This window comes from Centroberyx gerrardi, chromosome 4 (genome assembly GCF_048128805.1).
Source record: "Centroberyx gerrardi isolate f3 chromosome 4, fCenGer3.hap1.cur.20231027, whole genome shotgun sequence".
Classification (NCBI taxonomy): domain Eukaryota; kingdom Metazoa; phylum Chordata; class Actinopteri; order Beryciformes; family Berycidae; genus Centroberyx; species Centroberyx gerrardi.
In genome coordinates this window covers 28,912,828-28,934,111 of record NC_136000.1, presented here as the reverse complement: position 1 = coordinate 28,934,111, position 21,284 = coordinate 28,912,828, and the positions used below count along the sequence as shown (strand labels likewise).

The window sequence follows — 21,284 nt, the reverse complement described above, 5'->3', positions numbered from 1 at the left end:
AAGTGTGTGTGTGTGTGGGGGGGGTTATGGGAGAGACAGTGAAAGTGGAGAAGGGAGGAAGAGGGTGAATTGGATGATTGAATGAATGATTTTGTGAGAGGAGTGAGTGAATGAATGATGGTTGAAAAGGTCAGCAGAGGAGCAAGATGGCTTACTGAGTTCCCAACTAAGGAAACACACAATATTTTAAATACTACTATGTACTACTACTATATACACATACATTACTATTATACTAACTACTGTAATTGTTAGGGTTCAGTACCTGATGCAGGTTTTTGAATGCTGCTACCAATATTTTTGTATTGAATCTGCCAATTGCTGCAATTTCACACTGGTATTCAGTATCTTTACACTACTTTTATGCCCAAAAAATCTAAAAATTGCCACTCATCCAGTGTTCCCCTCATGTTTTTATTCTTATCAGGGTGGAAAAGCCTTTGAAACAGCATTTAGACCATCATGGGACACTAAAACTCTCCATTGAAACCTAACAATAATGATATTAAAATGTATTAATGCATTAGAATCAGTTCATAAGGGCTTCCCATAGACAACCAGTGTAGTATTGATCAATTCCACAATAAATATATAATCAAACTGCATCATATCCATCATATCAGAGGTGGACGACACTGACTGGACCGCATCCCATATTTAAACATCAATATCGGCAAACCGAAATATCGGCACTGCAAGCGTACCCGCCATTTGCTTACATGTTTTACATGTAATGACCGTGGGACTATCCTGTTCAGGCCATCAAGACAGTGTAAACCATATTAAACAACGTGAAACAGTATACACCATTGAGACGCAGAAATGTGTCAGACATTGTGTTACCGGCCCTGATTTACATATACAAACACTTATTCCCCAGTGGGAGCCGCGTAACTGTGGCCGTTGACAGCTGTACTGAGAAATCTTAATCTCCTCATCTGCAGCGTATGGCAGTTGTGTGGGGTGGGGGTGGGGGTATATTTTTTTTTCTATTTCCTCCCGTTTAATTGAAGTGTATATATATAGCATGAGGCTATGTGAGATGGGGGTTAGACGTTGGGGTTAGTTCAGGGAAAGTTCTCTCCTCCCCATCACCATCGTTGTTGCTTCACCCCCACCCCCCAGAGAGAGAGAGAGTGTGGGGAGAGAAAGGCAGAGGAACTCCATCTATCCATTCTGATACTGAACGAGGGAATGGAGGAAGAAAATGAAGAAATGAAATCAGCCTGGCATCATTTGCATTCAAGTTTTATCGGCGGTGGAGGAGGGCGTTTTTGGGGCTGATAAGGCGAGGGCGTCGCAGGCTGCGCTGGGGGTGGGGGAGTGTGTGTGTGTGTGTGTGTGTGTGTGAGGGTGTGTGTGTGAGTGTGTTATATGTGAATCGACTTGGGTGCACGAGCGGAAGGAGGCGGCTGCGCTGGCGGAGTTCAGCTTGGCACGTGAGCGAATGGCTTGCGAAGTGAGTGTGTCTTTGCGAGTGTTTGCATACACACACACACACACACACACACACGTGAATGTTACAGCAGCGAGGACTTGGGGTTGGGGTGGGGATGGGGAGTGTGTGTGTGTGTGGGGTGGTGGTGGTGGGGAGGGGGGGTTAATATCAGACCAAATAATTAGATTCGCTATCGTCTCGGCGGCAGCAGTGCGGGGATCAGGCAGATTAAAGCCGGGCTCGGGGCTGGTTAATATTCATGAGGGGACCAGGGTCCGGGCGAAGGGGGCTTAGACTGCAGCTCAAAGACTCTCCTCCGGCTGATGGGGCTTAAAGCGGCGCTCTCAATGTAGCCGCCGCTCCACCGGGGGAGGCCTGACAGCCCGCTGATAGATGGACGGATGGAGGGACGGAACGGGTGGATTGAGGAAGAGAAAGGGCGGCAATTACAGTAGGTGCGGGAAGGTGTGGCGCCCGCCGCACCTTAGCCTAAGTGCATCCACATTCGGTCTTTTAGCATTATAATGGAGCGCGAAGGTGGCAGAAATCTGTTTGGAAGATATGCGTTAATGAAAAAAATTCACATCATCGGAGCATTCAGGAGCAAAGTTCACTCTGAGCTGATAGTTTGGTGGCCTACGTCTAATAATTTGTCACATTGACAAATAATAATATCAAGTCGTCAACATATTCTGTCCTTCCCTGGGAGCTTCTAAGCCGTCCATCTCAGTCTTGTTCTCTTTTCCTGTCCTTTTCATTCCTTTCCTTTCCACTCCTTTCTACCCTTCTCCACTTGGTCTTCTTCCATCCTTTTCCTCATCTGTCCGTGTCCACTTCCTACTGTCCTGAGGCGTTACAATCACTCAAGAGTCCTCTCCCTTGACTTTTTTAATGTTTGTGAATAGATAACATGATACCCGATACATGAATACAGTCCCTTGCTCCAAGTCGTGACATTCGCCATGAAATAATTGGTTCAATGTTGAAGTAATGCTACTTTTTTATCCTTTATTTATCCAGGGAAAGTCATCCATAAATCATTACCACATTCATTTTGAGACATTAGTAATAATTACTGTAAACAAACGAGACCATCGCCGAGAAGATTGTCAGCCTCTAGCGGCCTCTACACTGCATTTTACATTGTGCGACACTGGGTCGGATTTGGAGGGAAATCTGCTGGATTACTTTATGGCACAAAACAGGAAGAGGGCGCTGTTCTTCCAGAGCAAACAGAGCTAAAGGTTTCAGAGTTTCTGGCAGTGGCAGATGGTGGAAGGAGTGAAAGGCCGATGGAAAAATCACTTGCAACATGTTGATTCAGGGAGGGGGAGGGGGGGCAGGAAGCAACAGGGTTTATGGGAAATGTAGTCTTAACTTTGAGAAACACTACCACTAACCAATACCACTGGTGTGAGATAAAAGCTGCCAATCGTGTCCACCATGGTCTCACAGTTCATGCTCACACATTTGTAGAATTCCCATTTCACTTCAGTAGGATACTTACCTTTGATAGAGTACATGATACATATTATACACATTGTACATATCAAGCAAATAATTCAAGATAAATTCATTCTGCATTCTGTATGCTCATAAAGTCAGAAGGTGTTTTTGAGCAACTGTAGTCTGCTAGTTGGGCGTCCAATCACGTTCCGCAAGGCGACAGTTCGTGATTTGATTCAGTGCGATCGGAGTGGGACCAAGAGAAGTGAAAAGGGTTTCGATACCATCCGGTGGCCTCTCCGTTCCCCTTAACTCACCCCCACATCTCTGGCATCTGCATTCTCTACTGGCTTGGTTAATTATGCACACACACACACACACTCACACACACACACACCCTCATCAAACTGTGATCTGGCCCTGTGCCTCTTTGATTCTCATTATCTGGCTCTGAGGCTCTGTGTGTGTATGGATGAGTGTGTATTTGCTTATGCTTGTACAGTGTGCCCGACGAGTCTGCCGTCATACTTCATATTTTTTTTATTGTTGAACATAATTGTTTGTTTGTTGGCATTGCAGTTTCATTCTACTACTTCAATCCTCTAGATTTTGCTTTCTGGTACTACCTGAAGGACAAAGGACTTTGGCACCAGCTGTCGATCTGGATCTGGATGTGCTTCTTCGGATACAAAGAAACATGGTTTTCTGTCTGTTTCTGTTGAGCACATTATGACTGAGTGATAGATTCCCCAGTGATTTCAGACTTTCCTGTATATCTAAGTATATCCGTGCTACTGTAGCTCCTAAAGTGGTTCCTGAATCCCATTGAGTCCGAGGGCCGGCTTCCAAACAGATCAGAACATTTCCCTTCGGGTCCTTCAGGCTTCCTATCTTCCTCATCTGATCCCGAGGTCTCTCTCTATTGGCTGCTGCTTGGGTTATACTTGGGTTTGACCGATATGGGCTTTTGAAAGCTGATCCTGATATTTTTGGATTGAAAGCTGATATTTTGTGCCGATATGACCATTTTCATGGCTATAATATACCAAAAAAATACAAGTATACAGTGTTTCCCCCAGAATTGTGTTCTTGTCAGGGTGGAAAAGCCTCTGAAACCGCATCTAGATCATCATGGACACTAAAACTCTCCATTGAAAGTGAGACTAATGAAATAGTTTTAGGTTTATTTATTGTTAGGCATGGACTGATTTGAGAGTATCACACTCAGAATAAGTAATTAGTTAGATATTTCAAAGCTTTAAAGTATGATTTTGTTTTCAATTTTTCTCTGAAGACAACTTGTCTCTCTCTCTCTCTCTCTCTCTCTCTCTCTCTCTCTCTCTCTCTCTCTCTCTGTGTGTGTGTTTTCCACTTGTGCGCTGCCGAGCTCTCCCCACTGGCCTATCATAGTGAATTCCGAAGTCGTGGCCGTGATGAATTAGTCTGAAACAAATTAGCAGTACTTACAGCTCAGACGGCTCCAGCATTGGGTTACAAATTAAAACAAAAGCAGCCGTATCTCCACATCAGCGCTAGTTCCCCATGAAATACAATACGCTCTGCCTCAATCTTCAGTGTACAACAGACTGAGAGCCTTCCTTCTGTCCTTCCCTTCCCTTCCCCTCCTCTCTGCCCGCGACTGTCTTCCCGCAGACAAAGTCGATCCACCTCAGGTATTTTAAGTTTCGGCTCCCGTGAGCGCTCTTATCTTCCGCATCAGTCATATCCTAATGAAGCAAAGGTTTTCACCCTAGGCAAGCAGACACTTAAATGGAGTGGTAGGGTGCAGATTACTGATACGCCCTGTGGATCAGTGCAGCCCTTTTCCTTTTCCCCCCTTCTCCTCTTAATGGGTAGGATTTGGGGAATAAGGAGCTGGGAGGAGAAACAAGGTTTCTTCAGCAGATCGTTGTAGACAAAAAAGAAGGTCTAGATATGTGTGCGGTGAGATTTCTCATTAGTCTGGGGAATCCCTGCTCACCAAATCGGTGTGCATCGTACACCTGGTGTAAAACAAGGTTTGTGGAGTATCATAGAATTCTGAGAGGTGTATTCCAGACAGGGAAAGTCAGGGAATTGGATCAGTTCTCTGGGGAAGTCAGGAAGCATCAAGGGATTTTACAAATGTGTCACTTTACAGGAATATAGCAGAATGTGGTTTACAATTCGTTTCAAACACTCATTGCATTAGTTTTCAGCCCAGCTGAAGTGGAAACCAGACTGTTCAACCCTTTAGAAAAACAACACTAACAAACCAGGAAGGAAGAATGTTTTTAGGTCATGAAATCGCTACAACTTCTGGAAAGTCATGGGAAAAGTCACAGAACTTTACTTGAGGGCCACAGTGGGAACGCTGGTATTAAAGCAGACAGCTGAGAGACAAAATAACATGCAAGCAACAGGAGAAACAGTTAGTTTAGAAGCAGAGTAACCCATCATGTCTACTTTCACCCTTCAGTTACTGTTGGGTCGAGGACTCCCAGGTCTGGTACTGAGCAAATGCTGCCTCCTGGTGTAGTTTCAGCAGTACTGCATCAGCCTCTCATCTGCAAAAACCCTCGACAGCAGCGCCTCTATGTACAGTATTCTGCTACATTCATAATTGTGGCCATACTGGTCGGCATCGTGGGATATCAGTAAACCCCAATGGCAAAATCCCTTGTCAAGCTGAATTTGATAAGGCAGAACTTCAGCTATTCCATGTACACCAATGCAAAAAAAAACCCTGATCTATTAAATATGTGACTGTTCATTTTCAATGCCTCAGTTCATTTCAAAATGTATGATAGGTTATTTTTTTGCAGAATTGATTAAATGGAGAGATTGCAGGAGACTGGAATAGGAATTAGAATGGAAATTAAGCTTTTGTGTTTTCTCTCCAGGAAAAGTTTCTTTCCAGACTCAAGTCAGAGTAGGAAATTTCATGCTTATTTCATTCTTTTATCTTTATTGGAAGATCCGGAGCAATAACATTATGTGTGTACATGGATTTGCAAAGGTATTTGAACACCTGGTTTGTCTTCACTGCCAGGGTAAAAAGGCAAAGTTGGGAAAATTCAGCTTTTGCTGCCAAGTTGCGTCTACAGAGCTGGTAGGTGGAACTGTGTTTATAGTCCTCCCATTGAAATCAGTGAACATCTGGTGCTCTGTGACCCACATAGAGGGTCCCGACCCATCTGTTGAGAAACATTGCTACTTCACAGGCTTTTGGACAAGTTAATATTGGTGTTAAAGGTGTAGTATTCATTTGATAAAGGGTAGCAGATTTGGAGTAAAAAGCCGTAGTTATGAGCCGACAATGGCTGACTGTTGTACTCCAGAACTTGGTGTGTGTGTGTGTGTGTGTGTGTGTGTGTGTGTCATGGAGACATGGGATAAGCCTGTGTCCTGGGGGTGATCGTCGGAGGGAATGCTCTTGGAGCCTCCTATGAACAAAGACAAGATTGTACTCAGGACGCACAGGTGTGTGTGTGTGTGTGTGTGTTTTATGTATTCACTGCCTCCCTCTCTATCTCTCTCTCTGTCTGGCTGTCTGTCTCCCTCTCATACCTCCACACATGCGAGCGCAGTAGATGTTGACTTCCCAGTCTTTGTCCGGTGTATCCAGAGAGGATCTCATTGTGGCGGCCCGGGCTGAATAGCAGCCCGCCGACCTCATCTGATCTCCTTTCTCTTCCCCTTTCTTCGCCCGCTCTCTCCTGGGGTTTCTTTCTCTCTCCTTTTTTCCCTCTCCCCTCTTCCTTTCTTCTGTCTTTTCATTTATATCTATCCCCTCTTTCCTACGTGGCTTTGTTCAGCCCGTGCTCCCCTCATTTCCTCATTTCCTTCTTGGGTTGTGATCGTCTAATGCTCCCCGGCTGTCTTTTTATAAACCAGTGTTTACCGCTGGCCATAGACTGGACAGCACTGTGTTGCTGTGTATTCCCAATTGACTGCAATTATGCGTGAATTTTTGTGGTTATTTTCATGGTTGACATACTGTAAAGCAGGCCAGATAATGTAGAGAATGAACTCTTAAAAGAAAATAGAGGGCTTTCAGGTGACATAACTTACCCTCTGGCGGCCATATTGGAAGTCTTCAGCTCTTTGGCAACAACAGCTGTGTCTAAATGAACAACTTGGCGTCTCAACAGAACTGAATAAACATTGTTCACTTCTGAGCTGTTTTGACTTTTGCCACTAATCTAATGGATGTTGTGTTTAGATAATGTCAGCTTGTTAGCTAGCTAACCATAGTATCTGGTCAGCTAACCATCACTGTCTTGTTGTAAACGTGTCCGATTAGCACACTAGCTAACATATCTAATAGCGTTAGTAGTGGCTAGTAGTCACATGGTAACATTAACACCAGTTGTTTTGCTAAATGAGCCTGCTGGCTAGTTAGCTAGCTAACAGTTAGTTCAGGTTAACTGAGCTGACTCTTCTCAAGCTACAACTCAGAGTGTTTTGGAGTAGAGACTAGAGCTAAAGACAAGACAGTTTACTGTGTCACAGTAACCTAACAAGAATATAAAATCTACACAAGCAAATGCCAATTTATACACAGTATTTACAGATAAACTGAGCAAAATGAATCAAAACAATGACACACAAAAACAACAAATCAATAAATCAGTCTTTTATGGATTCTAAGATGTTATTTGCAGCAATATTCATCTTTGTTAATCTTAGCAGCGTTATCAGTTGTATGGCTCCCTTCACCTAACAACAATTTTCATTTTCTCTTTATCTGTTAGAATAGGATGTAGTATATAGCCTAGCATAAAAACTACTTCAAACCAGAGAACGCAGACTTGAAATTGTCATGTCATGTAAAATCAGAACCACACATTTATGTTTGGGTACAGTCTTTCCTTCATATACACATATGTGTAATTCAGATTGATATGTTGGTTGTAACTGTGCTATAACTGTAATGATAAGTTGTAACTTTGCACTATTAATCAAAAGTGTAATGATGTTCCTTCATTCCTCCTTGTGTGTGTGTGTGTGTGTGTGTGTGTGTGTGTGTGTGTGTGTGTGTGTGCGCGCGCGTGCGCAGTGCCCCAGGTTGACTCTGGTGTGTGAAGACCCAGACTGTTGGTTCAGCCGAGTCCCGTTGACCTCCGATGCCACAGCTGCCAACTGTGCCATCTACAGCCAAGGTAAGTTTTACCATAGGAAAACACACAAGATGCATTAGAGAGCCTCAAAGTACAGATTTTTTTTACAATTACACTATTACAGCAAAACAAGCAACATTTCCACCTGAGTAGATCTCCTTCAGGTATGATGTAATACATTCTTGTAGACCAGCTCTTCCATTGGACTAAATCCCTATTCAGTATCTCATAGAATACTGGCTGTATCTGGAACACAAAACACTCTCTATTTGCTTTATCTGTATTTATCCAGGGAAAGCTGACTGAAGCTGTGTGCTGGATGTGTGTGTGTTTCAGGTGAGGAGTTGTTCTGCAAGCTGACCAGAGAGCTCCTGGCTGGCGAGAGCCTCCTGGCCTCGCTGTCTCCTCCCTCCTGCTCCTCCTCCCCCCCGCTGGACCGGCTCTCCCCTCCGCTGAGCCTCGTTACCCAGAAGCCCGCGGTGAAGGAGGAGTCGCTGTACCCGGCAGCGCTGCGCTCCGACATCCAGCTCCTCCCGCAGCAAGCCGGCATGGCGGCCATCCTGGCTACCGCCGTTGTCAATAGTGAGTGTTGTATTTAAGGCTTTTAATTTATTTTTTTTTACAATATAATAGAATGACAGCTGGTTCATTTTCTCTTTTACAACTTGTCTCCCTCTCTCTTTACCTCTCTGTGTTATTGTTTTCTCTATTCACTGCCATATAAACTCCAGCCTGCAGACCATGACAGTCCAATTGACCACTAGTTGTCTGATAGTTGTAACATTCCCTTTGACCACAAGATGGTGCTGCAACTCTTTTACAACCAGTATCATCACTAGAATGCACACCAATTTCTCCTCTGTCCATCCACTCATAAAGTTCCCTATTGGCCCTGTGCTGTACTGATGTCAGTGATGGGCACATCTGTGTGTGTGTGTGTGTATGTGTGTGTGTGTGTATGCATACACACACACACACACACACCATTAGATGTGACAGTGATTAGTGTAGATGAAGTGTAAAAGTTTCAGCATGAGCAGATGTTTCCAGCTCTCGTAACGCCGCGCTCTCTCTGAAGAGCCGGTTAATTATTGGATGTTGTCAAAAATAACCCTGATGATACGACACAGGATCGGCGTGACTCCCCGTAACCTTTTGTGTTCTGTTGCCTTGGATACCCATGGAGCAATGCACTGTGGGTGTGTGTGTGCGGGTTGCGAGTGCTTGTTCCAACTGTTAGAGCTTTAGATTGACTTATAGACAACAGATGTTTCGTCGTGTGGGTGTGTGTATGTATTATGGGTATACATGTACGTATTGTGTGGACTTGGGTTATAAGGTACGTGCGAGTGTGTGTGTTGTGTGTTGCGTGGGTGTGTGTGTGTGCAGATGTCACAGTTGTCTAGAAACATACATTTGTGTTATTTCTATTTGGATTCAACTGTCCTCATGCAATGTCAGCGGTAAAATTGGTATGGCAAAGTCCCCATATCTAATATCATTTAACATCAAAACTTTCAAAACAAGCTTATATACAAGTTTCTGTGGACAAAGTGAAGCAATGACCAACAAGATATTATTTAGATCTTAGAGGGAACTTTGGTCCTAAACGCCCCCCTGATGTGAATACTTTATTTTAGATATGGTTTTATAAGTAGATATCTGACAAATAACATGCAAGCAACAGGAGAAAAAACAAAAAACAAAACGCTGATTGGTTGAATAGCGCTTGTTGCATGTTTCCGATCAGTCAGCTGACCACATGTTTTCTGATTCGCTGGCCACCAGAGGACATTTTCCCCTGCAAGGACTGTGGGATCTGGTACCGCAGCGAGAGGAACCTCCAGGCCCACCTCATGTACTACTGCGCCAGCCGGCAGAAGCAGCCCGCCGCCGCCTCGTCCCCGCCGCAAGACAAGCCCAAGGAGTCCTACCCCAACGAGCGCATCTGCCCCTTCCCCCAGTGCAACAAGAGCTGCCCCAGCGCCAGCTCACTGGAGATCCACATGCGCACACACAGCGGTGAGAGCAAACTTTATATGTGCTGTAAACCAATCGGACAGAAGTGATCACATTGATGCTAGACGTGTACGTACACCGAGAGCTGAGGAAAGAATTGGAGCTCGTTCAATATATTAGAGTTCAAAGTTCATGCATTTAATATCATTTGCCGCCAAAACTTACAAACCAACTTTCAAACATCTACAGAATTTGTGGGGACAAAGTGGAGAAATGACTGATGACTGGCAAAATATTATTTGGTCATTGTGACAACAAAGTGCAAGTCAGTTCATTGGGATTCCTGATAGATGAGCCATCTCTCTTCTCTCTCTCTCACTCTCTCATTCTCCCTCTCTATCGCTCCGCAGGTGAGCGCCCATTCGTCTGTCTCATCTGTCTGTCGGCCTTCACCACTAAAGCCAACTGCGAGCGGCACCTCAAGGTCCACACGGACACGCTGAACGGGGTGTGTCACGGCTGCGGCTTCGTCTCCACCACTAGGGATATCCTCTATAGCCATCTGGTCACCAGCCACATGGTTTGCCAGCCTGGATCCCGCAGTGAGGTCTATTCCCCCGGGCCAGGCCTGCCCAAGCTGCCCCTGACCACGGGTACGTCACACTTCACCTGCTGAACAAGTACAGAGCAACCTGCATGCTGTAGATCTGCTGGTTTTTTGTAGGCAGGGGACACACTACATGACTTTTAGGCCAATTGTATTGTGTTCTATTCTTTTCCAGTCTATTCCACCCAAATCATAAGCTATTGCTTTACTCCACTAACCCTGACTCTCTTCATCAGGTCTTAGTCCAGGAGACTCTGGGGTGGTGCTGAAGTGTCAAGTGTGCGGCCACAACTCTGAGTCGCCTGCCCAGCTTCAGCAGCACGTACGAACCCACCTGGAGGTCAGGGTCCCGGCCGAGAGGAGCCCCACCCCTCGCCAGAGCACCCCGACGTCGGCCGACCACCCCCAGCTCCAGCCCTCTCCCCAGGACAGGGAGCCCCCGGCCTGCGTCCCCCGCCCAGACTCCTCCAGCCCGGGCGCGAACGGCGGCTCGGCCACGCCGCGAGGCTGCAGTCCTCCTGATGCTCCAGCTACCGACCTGAGGATCAAAGAGGAGCCTCGTTCAGACTCCGAGCCGGAAGAGCAGGGGATGGAGATGGGGGAAGATGGAGAGGAGGAGGAGGTTGGTGGAGAAGAGGGCGAGCAAGAATCGAGGAGGAGGACAAAAGAGGAGCACACTGCCACCTCTTCATCTCAGACGTCGACCTCTCCCAAGAGTCCATCTGCCACAGCTGTAAAGGCAGAACCAACGAGTCCCACTCCTGGTTCTAGCCCCGCCCATGTGGGAGGGGCAGGCTCGGTGTTGCCGGGAGGAGCGATGTTTCTCCCGCAGTACATGTTTAGCCCTGAGGCGGCCATCTTGCCTCAGGCCTCCGAGATCCTTGCTAAAATGTCAGAGATGGTCCACAGCCGTCTGAAGCAGGGCCAGGCCGTTCCTCAAAACAACCCAGCTGCCTTCTTCCCCTCCGGAGCGACTGCAGCTACCGCCACGGCCACTCCGCCCCATAAAGGGGCCACCTGCTTCGAGTGCGACATCACTTTCAATAACATCAACAACTTCTACGTGCATAAGAGGCTGTACTGCTCCAGCAGGCACCAGGCAGAAGCCCCAACCTCAGCTTCAGGCCCAGGGGTGGCGAGGGACGCGGCCCCAGCCACGGTGCCTTCCAGTGGGGGGCGTGGCTCGTCGGCGTCCCCTCCAGGTGGAGCGGCCAGCAGAGCTGCCTCAGCCTCGCCCAGCGACTCAGACCCTGCGGTGGGGAGTGGAGCAACTGAGGCCAGGAGGCTGGTGGAAGTGAAGACAGAAACCCCTACGGGGAGAGAGGGGATATCTTCCTCTTCTGAAGGGGAGGGAGGAGGTGGCAGTGTGGGAGGAGGAGGCGGAGGAGGAAGGGCAAGCGAGGGCAGCCAAAGCCCTGCCAGCGGTTCTGCGGAGGACCCAGAGGACGACCCCACCAGGACCTTCTGCGAAGCCTGCAACATCCGCTTCAGCCGTCACGACAACTACACCGTCCACAAGCGCTTCTACTGCGCCTCGCGCCACGACCCATCCAACCACCGGTCCAACCACATGGCCAAGGCCACTGCCGCCGCCTTCCTTCCCCAGCCCATCCGCACACGCAAGAGGAAGAAGATGTACGAGATCCACATGGCCAGAACTGAAGCTTTAGCTAACGCTGTCGCCGCCACCGCTGCCGCCTCAGCCCCGTCTCCCTCTGCCCTGGGCCTGGTGGTGAAACAAGAGGTCTCCCCCGGCGGGGCGGGCAGCTCCAGCCCCGAAGGAGACGGCCCAATCGACCTGAGCAAGAGGCCCCGGCTGCGAGAGGCTCCCCGCCGCAGTAGCAGCGGCAGCATTCTCCCTGCCCTGCCCCTCACCGACTACCACAAGTGCACCGCCTGCAGTATCAGCTTCAACAGCATCGAGAACTACCTGGCTCATAAAACCTACTATTGCCCCGCCACCACCCTCCAGCCCCACACCTTGGAGCAGCTCCACAGGCTCAAGAGGCCGGCCTCCACCTCTCCCAAGAGCAGGCCTCAGCAGGAGCGCCCAGATCTTCTCCACCCCATGGAGGCTAAAGCTCTCCCCGCTGAGTGGGTTCCCCAGGGTCAAGGCACCTCGTCCAGCCCTCACCCCTCTGCCTTACCTGGCTCTGATGCTACGTCCCCTCACCACACCACCACCACCACCCTCGCGGCCACCCCAGGAGCCGGAGCCAAAGGCGTAGGCGCCGGTTCACCCCAGGTGGTCTGCCCCTACTGCCCGAACAGGCCCATCACCTGCGACCTGGTGGAGCACTTCAAGAGCGCCCACGGCCTGGTGCTGACTGTGCAGCCGCCCCAGGAGGGCCAGCCCCAGCCGGGCGGCGTGGTCAGCCCCAGCCCCAGCCCCAGCCTCAGTCCCAGGGACGGAGCGGCCGCGACCACCTCCGCCTCCACCACCCCGACCAACCAGCCCAAACTGGCATCCCGAGTCCACCGGGACACCATCAACGGGCAGGCGAGGAGAGACACGGCCTCCCCTTCCTCCCCGCTGGTGAACGGCAGCCCCTTGGGTGGGGGTGGATCCCCTCCGGCTGGCTCCCCCCTGGCTCTGTCCCCCACCAGGGCCCACTCTCTGACTTTGTCACCCGTGCCTGAGGCCCTGAGGGACCCCGTAGGGTCGTCCCTCCTTCCGGACAAGGCAGCCCCCGCACCCCCTCCTCCTCCCCCCGTCCCGGGCCCCAAGACGCCGCTGATCTCGCCCGTCCAGAACGGTAACTCCCGCTTCTGTCGGCTGTGCAACATCAAGTTCAGCAGCCTCTCCACCTTCATAGCGCATAAGAAATACTACTGCTCCTCGCACAGCGCCGAACATGTCAAGTGAGCTGAGACATTCTCTCCTCTTCCTCTCCCCTTCCAAGAAGCTCGGACGCCCCCTCTGCCCTTCTTGCCAGTCGTCCTGTATGCGTGCCAAGACGGCGCTCGGCTGGCATCACCGTGTATGAAACTGAATGACTGTCTGTTACTCACCCGGCAGGGCCCCGACGCCCAGCTGCCCCCGGGGGCAGAATTTACAGGTGGTGTTACTAACGTACGGTAACTGATATTCCTCCTCCTATGGGTCAAAGTTCGTATTACACTAAGAGCTGAGATGGATGCTACCTGGCTTTCTACCTATCTACCTGCACACACCGGTGTGCCCTCGTCCCTAGATCATTTCACCTCCACTCTTCGTTCCCCTCCCCCCGCCCCGTCCAACATCTACCACTCCCAGGCCTCACAGTATGTTGCATTATGGGACGTTAAAAAGATCTATGTCAAACCCCTTCTCCGTCTCTCCTGTCGAACTGAATTGTTTATATTGACAGTAATTTGATTCTGACTGTTTGAAGCATTTCTGACTGATGATGATCCAGTAATGACGATGGTGATTATGACAAATCTCTAGTCTTTTCCCGAGCTGTCGACGCTCCCGACCTAAACGGAGGAATCATCTCTCTCGTGCGGAAAAGACTTGATCATTGTTAATGTTTTTATTATCTGTGCATAGTGTATGATGTCTGAAAAAGAATTCTATAATGCTTTTGGTTTCAACACTGGCTCTTTTTGCTTACTAGAGAAGCTAAAGTGTTTTTAGCTGAAAACAACTATGTGGTATCACAATGTTACCAATTACAGAAGGATAATATTTCCAAATGGACAGTTTTGCTTTTCTTTCATATCCACAAATTTTTATTTTCTCTTTTAAAAATGCAAGGGAGAGAAAAAAACAATGTGAAATATTTATCTTCAAGTCCTCACTGATTTCATGTCAACGGAAAACTACCTACCTAGTGTCTGAGAGTATTTGTATTTTTTATTTGTATATTTTTCATACTGTTCGAAGGAACTGTTTGGATCTGGGTGTGTTGAAGTGTATTTTCTAAGTGTAGATATGTAATATCTTCTCACAGTAATCACTGGGATCACACTGAACCTTGTTATCACGTTAGCATTTTGTCTTTCGTTTATGTAGTCTTTAATCGACGGTGAGGTGAGAAAAACAAACGCCGTGTCTATTTTGATCCCCTCCAGCACCCGGCTAATTAGCTACACGATTAGATCAGAACGGCTTCCGACAACGAACGGCTTTCCGGATCAGAAATTTGAAGTATGCGCTTCTGATACTGGTGCTTTTATACTGGAGCCTCCCAGATTTGAAGGTATGCCAACACAAGACTGGGAGAATTCAGATGTTTCCTATGAGCTATTTGGCGTCTCGTTCTAGGGAACAATCCTGTCCTCCTTCCTTCAGATAATGTTATGTCATTAAGTTCCCAGTCTCGTACCATGAGATGTGTGAACTTAAAGGCCACACAGCTCTACACTCTTAATTGCAGACTGCCGTTATATACTAAAGGATCTATAAAACACACCAGTAGCGGGTTGTCTAATTCACACATCTTAAAAGGTGTGATTTTTTTTGTAATGATTGTGTTTCTGTCCGGCAATGAAGGCATAGCGGGGGGAAAAGAATCAAGGCATCACGACTTAGTACAACACACTTCACACAGCGGATAAACACGTATACAGTAACCGCTTCAACTGTGGCCTGTGGTGTGAGGGAAAGAGAACGCACTCTTATGTTCCTGCGCTACTGTTCTAAATGCAATACAGTGTTAGCTAGGGTTTGACTGATGAGGGTTTTTGAAGGCCGAAACCGACAAACTGCTTATTTCTCTTTCCGGTTTCTCTTTCCGCTTCTTTTCCAGGTCCAAATTTGACCAATATGGGTTTTTGAAGGCTGATGCCAATATTTTTGGATTGAAGGTGCTGATAGGCGACAAGGATCCAATGTTACCCTTGGAATATTATTCTTCTTTTATTCAGGATGGATGGCCTGTATTTAGACCATCATGGGACACTAAAACTCTCCACTGAAAGCCAGACTAATGAAATAGTTTTAGGTGGGTCAGCAGCTCCTTAAGGCAGAGTGAGGCAGGTTTACACTGGAATGATTTCTCTGGTCATCTGATATATAAATGATAAACACATATTGACTAGCTTTGATCAGGGAGGATCCTCCATCATATCAGAGGTGGATGACACTGACTGGCCGATATCCAATATTTAATAAAAGCACCCACACAGAATGCATATGGACCTCTATTTATCACCAGTCTCAAGGTACAGCAGTAGTGTTGAAGGACCCTTGCCTTATTCAGCCTTTTCCCTCACTGGTTATTGGCTCAATCCATGAAAACACTCAAACTCTGCTTACTTTCAGGTACTTTTGCACGACTTTGTCTCCAAAAAATCCCCAGAATATGCAGTCGAGCAATTCATTCTGATTTCCCGACTGCAATTTGAGTAGCATTCTTATCCCCTACAGTCGGAATCAAGAGTTCAAAAGATGGAAAATTATGTCAACTGCTATAACCTCACAATTTTAACACCTTTCGCCCCTTCAAACAAGCTTTAGTGGCCTCATGTTTTTTTTTCTAAAAGCATCTGCAGTCCGATTGAATGGGTTACAGTCGCCATTTTTGTAATCAGATTACTGTACTCCTGTTACATGTAATCAATTACTCCCCGAAACCTGCTTAGGCGTTCCTGCTGCTTTCCCCATTCCCTCCACAGACATTAAGACACCCACGATGTTCGCCCCATGTGTCTGTCCCCAAAACTGGAAACCCGACATAAAAGCAGAGGGTTTGTAAAATTACTGAGGGTTTATCTTCTGCTCTGCTGTGGTTTGGAGCCGCGCTGCACCAGTCCTACCTTACTTTTACGAGTGTTTACAATTGTACTGGTCTGTCTCTCTCCATTCTTAAAGGGAGAGAAGAAGAAGCAAGAGACGGAGAGAGAGAGAGAGAGCGATGTCAGCTAGTCACAGATTGAGGAACTCAGTGCTGGAAAAACCATCCTTATGAATTGACCCCCTGTTTTTTTTATTGCACTGTGTTGTATAGAAATGTGCTGAATGTTTTAGTTCTAGGGACATTTTTTTTTGTAATATATTTATGTTGATACAGCACTTTTCCTCGTTCCGAAGCGCGTCATCGTTCCACCGTGAAGGACTTCCCGAAAGATTTCAAACCCTCTCATGTAAAACTTTTTTCAGTTGAAAGCGCATTTTGTGAATGATTCCGATGAGTCCACAATGGAGAAAATTACAATGAATGTCAAGACTGTTTGTTTTATTTCTTTATTTCTTTTTTTGTTTTTTGTTTTATTAGTTTCCTTTCAATTTCAAGTTCCACTACACTCTTGTCCAAACTATGCATGGGAAATAAAAAAAAGTCCTGAGAGACACTGAAGAAGAGTGATTTTTCCCCCCCCATTCTTTTGCTTGTGAAACACCTACACAGGAACTCTCATCATGAGTCTGAGTGGGGAGTCCTTGACTTCTTAAAACGCTTTGATTCGCCATCCTCGACTTGCGGTCACCCATAAATCGCTTCTCCTCCTTTTCATAAGAAAGTTTCTAGTGTGCTTTTTTTCCTGTGTCATGTGCGCTCGCGAAGAAAGCGCAAATGAATCATCAGCTTGCCTTTTCCAATAGCGCGCATGAGTAATAGTACCTGTAAGAAGGAAAAGCTTTATCTCTCCATTCACGGATCCAAGGCTGCTCCAATCAATGGCAGAGTGCACAGACGAACACCAAAGTAGCTTCGGCTTTCTCCTTCTCCTAATTTGCTGGATTAGAGGCCAGAAAGCATAGACCAGACAAATCAATTGACTTCTTCGCTCTGTGTTTAACCCTTGCACTGTGGCAAACGAATTGCCCTTAAGTTTTTTTGATATAATTACATTTTTTGTCCACTTACAAAAAAGAAAGAAAGCCAGAGTCTTAGAAAACCTGTCATCGTTGTATACGTCATCACCTGTGTTCTGGGGCTGGGTTCAGCTCCCATTAAACCTGCTATGTGTAGCATTTTAACATCAATAAATGATGAACACATACATTTTGAGACATTAGTATAACTACCGTAAACAAATGAGGCCATTGCCGAGAAGATCGTCAGCCTCTAGCGGCCTCTACACTGCATTTTACATTGTGTGACACCGGTTCAGATTTGGCGGGAAAGCTGCTGGATTGCTTTACGGCACAAAGGGAGATGCTTTGTGGCACAAATCAGGAACCGTTTTACTTTGCAAGTAATACACAACTTTATTCCAGTTCCACTATTCTAACTGCACAGTTTCTATCTATCTATCTTCACGTTAGCTTACCTCGTCGGAAGGCATATTAGCTCTTATCAAGGGCAGTTAATAATAATAACAAAAATGATAATAACAGTTTCTTTGCTCACCAAACAAAGCGACGCCAGGGAGCGGGAACAGGGGACAAGTAACAACAGCAAGCGACGGGGTTTATGGGAAATGTGGTCGTCATTTTGAGAAACGCAAAATGCTACATGTAGCATCTTTGGATAAATCCATTTCGAAGGTTTATACAACAGGAAATGTGGTTTTACTCTTCTGGAAAATGTAATCGAAAGGTGGAAAACCGTGACTTGGCACATGAAATTTGGTCAAAGGGATGAAAACATGCTCCAAGTCAAAATATGTAGAATCTACATTGGCATATTCATGCATATTCATCCAAGACCACTGTATGTTGTGTATGTGTGTTTCATTATCTGTGTGTCTTCTCCTCGTCAGGATGATTGCTTTATACACTGCTGACTGATTTAAAGCAGCTGAACTCTGAGCCGAGCAGAAAGAGCCTCCTGTGTTTGAGTGAACTGAAAGAGTCAAACAGTTCCACCTACAGTCTGAGTGGGAGCGGCTGTTAAAGTCTGGGTTGGAGCCTTCAGCTGGGTAATGGCAAGATGGAAATAGTTCCCCCAAATTAGTCTGGAGAAAGTAATTGCTTGCCATTTTAAATCTTTGCAGCATAAGCTAGGCAGAATTAAATGCTGAAGGCTTGTAGGTTAGAAGATTGGACTAGCCTGTACCACAGTCTGCTAAATTAGTTTTGAGAAATGATTTTTAGGGCTCCGAACACCACCGGTGCAGGAACTCTCTTCTTCTTCCCGCTTCTTCTTCCTTCTTCATCTTTCTTCTTTCTTCTTCTGCCTCCTCCTTTGTTCTTCTTCCTCCTCCTTGTTTCTTCTTCCTTCTTCCTCCTGCTTCTTCTTCTTCCTTCTTCCTCCTGCTTCTTCGTCTTCCTTCTTCCTTCTTCTTCTTCTTCTTCCTTCTTCCTCCTGCTTCTTCGTCTTTCTTCTTCCTTCTTCTTCTTCTTCTTCCTTCTTCCTCCTGCTTCTTTGTCTTCCTTCTTCTTCTTCTTCTTCTTCTTCTTCTTCTTCTTCTTCTTCTTCATCTTCTTCTTCTTCTTCTTCCAGAGCAATCAGTTCAGGTTTCAAATCTCCCCCACTACTCAGGCAACAAAAATGACACTAATCGGCCAGATGGTGGCGTGACAAGCAACTTTTAGTTTTGGCCAATAACTCCTGAACCGTAAGGCCTAGAATCAAGTTTTTTCCTTTCAGATTCTTCAGCTCAAGATGAATCCATCACACATACAGGTTTTCATATCCGCCATGATTGTTTTTCCGCCATTTTGTATTTTAATGCAAAACCTATTTTACGCTATTTCTCCCGCAAAGTTGATCCAATCTCAATGAAATTTTGCACACACAAAGGGACGACTGAGGACGACTCAGAATTTTCAAGGGCTTCAGATACTAGCATAGCGTCTGTCTCTTTGTTTGTGTGTGTGTGTGCACAAGCAACACCCCCCCCACCCGCTCACACACACACACACACACACACACACACACACACACACACACACACACACTCAGCAGGGCACCACAGTGCAGCTAGCAGATGATAGAAGTCCTATTAAAGTTTAATTACGTGGGTTGATTGATACGACTGTAACAACAACAATATCCACAATAAAACAACAATGGCATGTACACAATTAGATTAAGGGAAGGAGTGTGTGAGCATCAGTGTGTATGAGTATGTGTCAGTGTGCATGTGGTGGAGTGGCAGTGGAGTTAAGAGCCAGGTTTAGGTTTACATTCATAAATGGCAGCTATTTTCTCCACTGACATACTGTACATTCTGTGAGAAGGTGAAGCCATTGGTTGATATTTAATGAGTTTTGTGATTTCCAGTGAGGAGGATGGTTTCCATTTACAACTTACTTTGCAGTAGGATTTCCATAGTCCAAACTATATGAATGAAAGTCATGGCTTGATTTGGCAAAAGAATACTTAGTTCTGCTATGCCTTTCATGAGATATTAGGCTAATTATTATGAGAATAAGAATGGTGCGTAGAATGGAGCACATGACACAAAGGGCATTGAAAGTTCAAAACAAATCAAGCATTAACAAAAGGTTTCACTGTCTCCACGAATTAACAATTGGCTGACATTGACCGCAAGCATTCACATTCATTTGTGTGTCTTCTTGTGTCCAGAAGTGGTTGAGAGACTGACAGATCTGTTTCCCATTTTGTCATCAATAGGGATAATATGTCACTATGGAGGATAGTAGTTTATATAGTTTGGAAAGGATTTTATTTTCATGATCTTCTCTACTAATGAAGTAAATTTTGGATTGAATTTGTGTGACACATCACATATGAATTAAGTTGATGACGAAGATGAACAAACATGAAGGGAGGCATAATTCCTAAATGCTTCATGTTAGAGCAATTAAATGTGGTAAATAAGTTTCAAATCTCCTTCACTACTGAGGACAAAAATGAACCCAATCAGCCAGATGGTGGCACAATAACATGCAACTTTACATTTTGGCCAATAATTCCTAAACCATAAGGCCCAGGATCAAAACGTGTTTCTTCCTCAGATTCAGTGGCTTAACACAAATCCACTGCACATATTGATGCATAGCTGGCACATATTTCATTTCAGCCATGACAGTTTTAAACCTTTTTTTCCTCCTGTTACACAGAATTTTGATAATCCTAACCATTTGGCCGTGGAACACAAACAGATTTGATGGCATGCAAACAGGACATGAGGAATAATTCCTAATCATTTGAGACTAGAACAACCAAATTTCACATACATATTCAGAATGGGCCCAGAAGTGTGTCAGACCATGTTTGATCATGCTCCATAGCGCCACTATCAGAACAAACCGACATTTTTAATTTTTTTTCAAATGTCAATATGTCAGGCGGCATTTCAGCTACAGTTGCAGGACTGTCACTGAAATGTTCTGTCTCTGAAATGTAGAACTTTTCCAAAATGATGAATCAAGTTTATATTCTCACTGTCACATTATTTGCCCCATAGGTTTGGATCCCACTGATGGCCACTTAGTGATAATCAAGAATAAGTGTTCTACCATTAGCAAATTGCAGTTTCTATTTACATTTTGAATTGACTCAATTTACTCTCTATGAAGCCTAGTTACCAGCATGCCAACCAAGACTATTTCCATGGCGATTACTGTTTCTGTCTCCTACTCTTCTATTTTTGTATGCATTATTACACGCTTATTTCTCCCTCTAATAGGCTTTTTTCATGTATAGTGCACATGTCTGAACTGGAGTTAGATCAACATGATTTTTCGAAGGCTGATACTGATATTTTTGGATTGAAGCTGTCAGTAACTAATATTTTTTGCCAAAATTCAAAAGGCTATCTATAAAACTGAACATTTTCATGCCCAAAAAATTCCAATAAAATACAGTATTCATAGGTGGTTCACGATTCTATACAACCACGATATGTAATAAATAAAAGTTCAATGACAACAAAGTCTGACGGCAGAATAAAG

General features: G+C 45.8%; 1 protein-coding gene across 1 annotated transcript in view; it reads left to right on the top strand.

The window, feature by feature from the left end:
* Window positions 1-14,895, top strand: part of zfpm1 (zinc finger protein, FOG family member 1) — a 96,176-nt gene extending 81,281 nt beyond the window's left edge. The window contains exons 5-9 of the mRNA XM_071919346.2: window positions 7,926-8,028; window positions 8,323-8,568; window positions 9,775-10,008; window positions 10,356-10,598; window positions 10,789-14,895. Coding sequence (XP_071775447.2) covers window positions 7,926-8,028; window positions 8,323-8,568; window positions 9,775-10,008; window positions 10,356-10,598; window positions 10,789-13,418 — 3,456 coding nt within the window. The 3' untranslated portion in view covers window positions 13,419-14,895. The remainder of the gene's footprint in view (window positions 1-7,925; window positions 8,029-8,322; window positions 8,569-9,774; window positions 10,009-10,355; window positions 10,599-10,788) is intronic.
* Window positions 14,896-21,284: the final 6,389 nt, after the last annotated feature.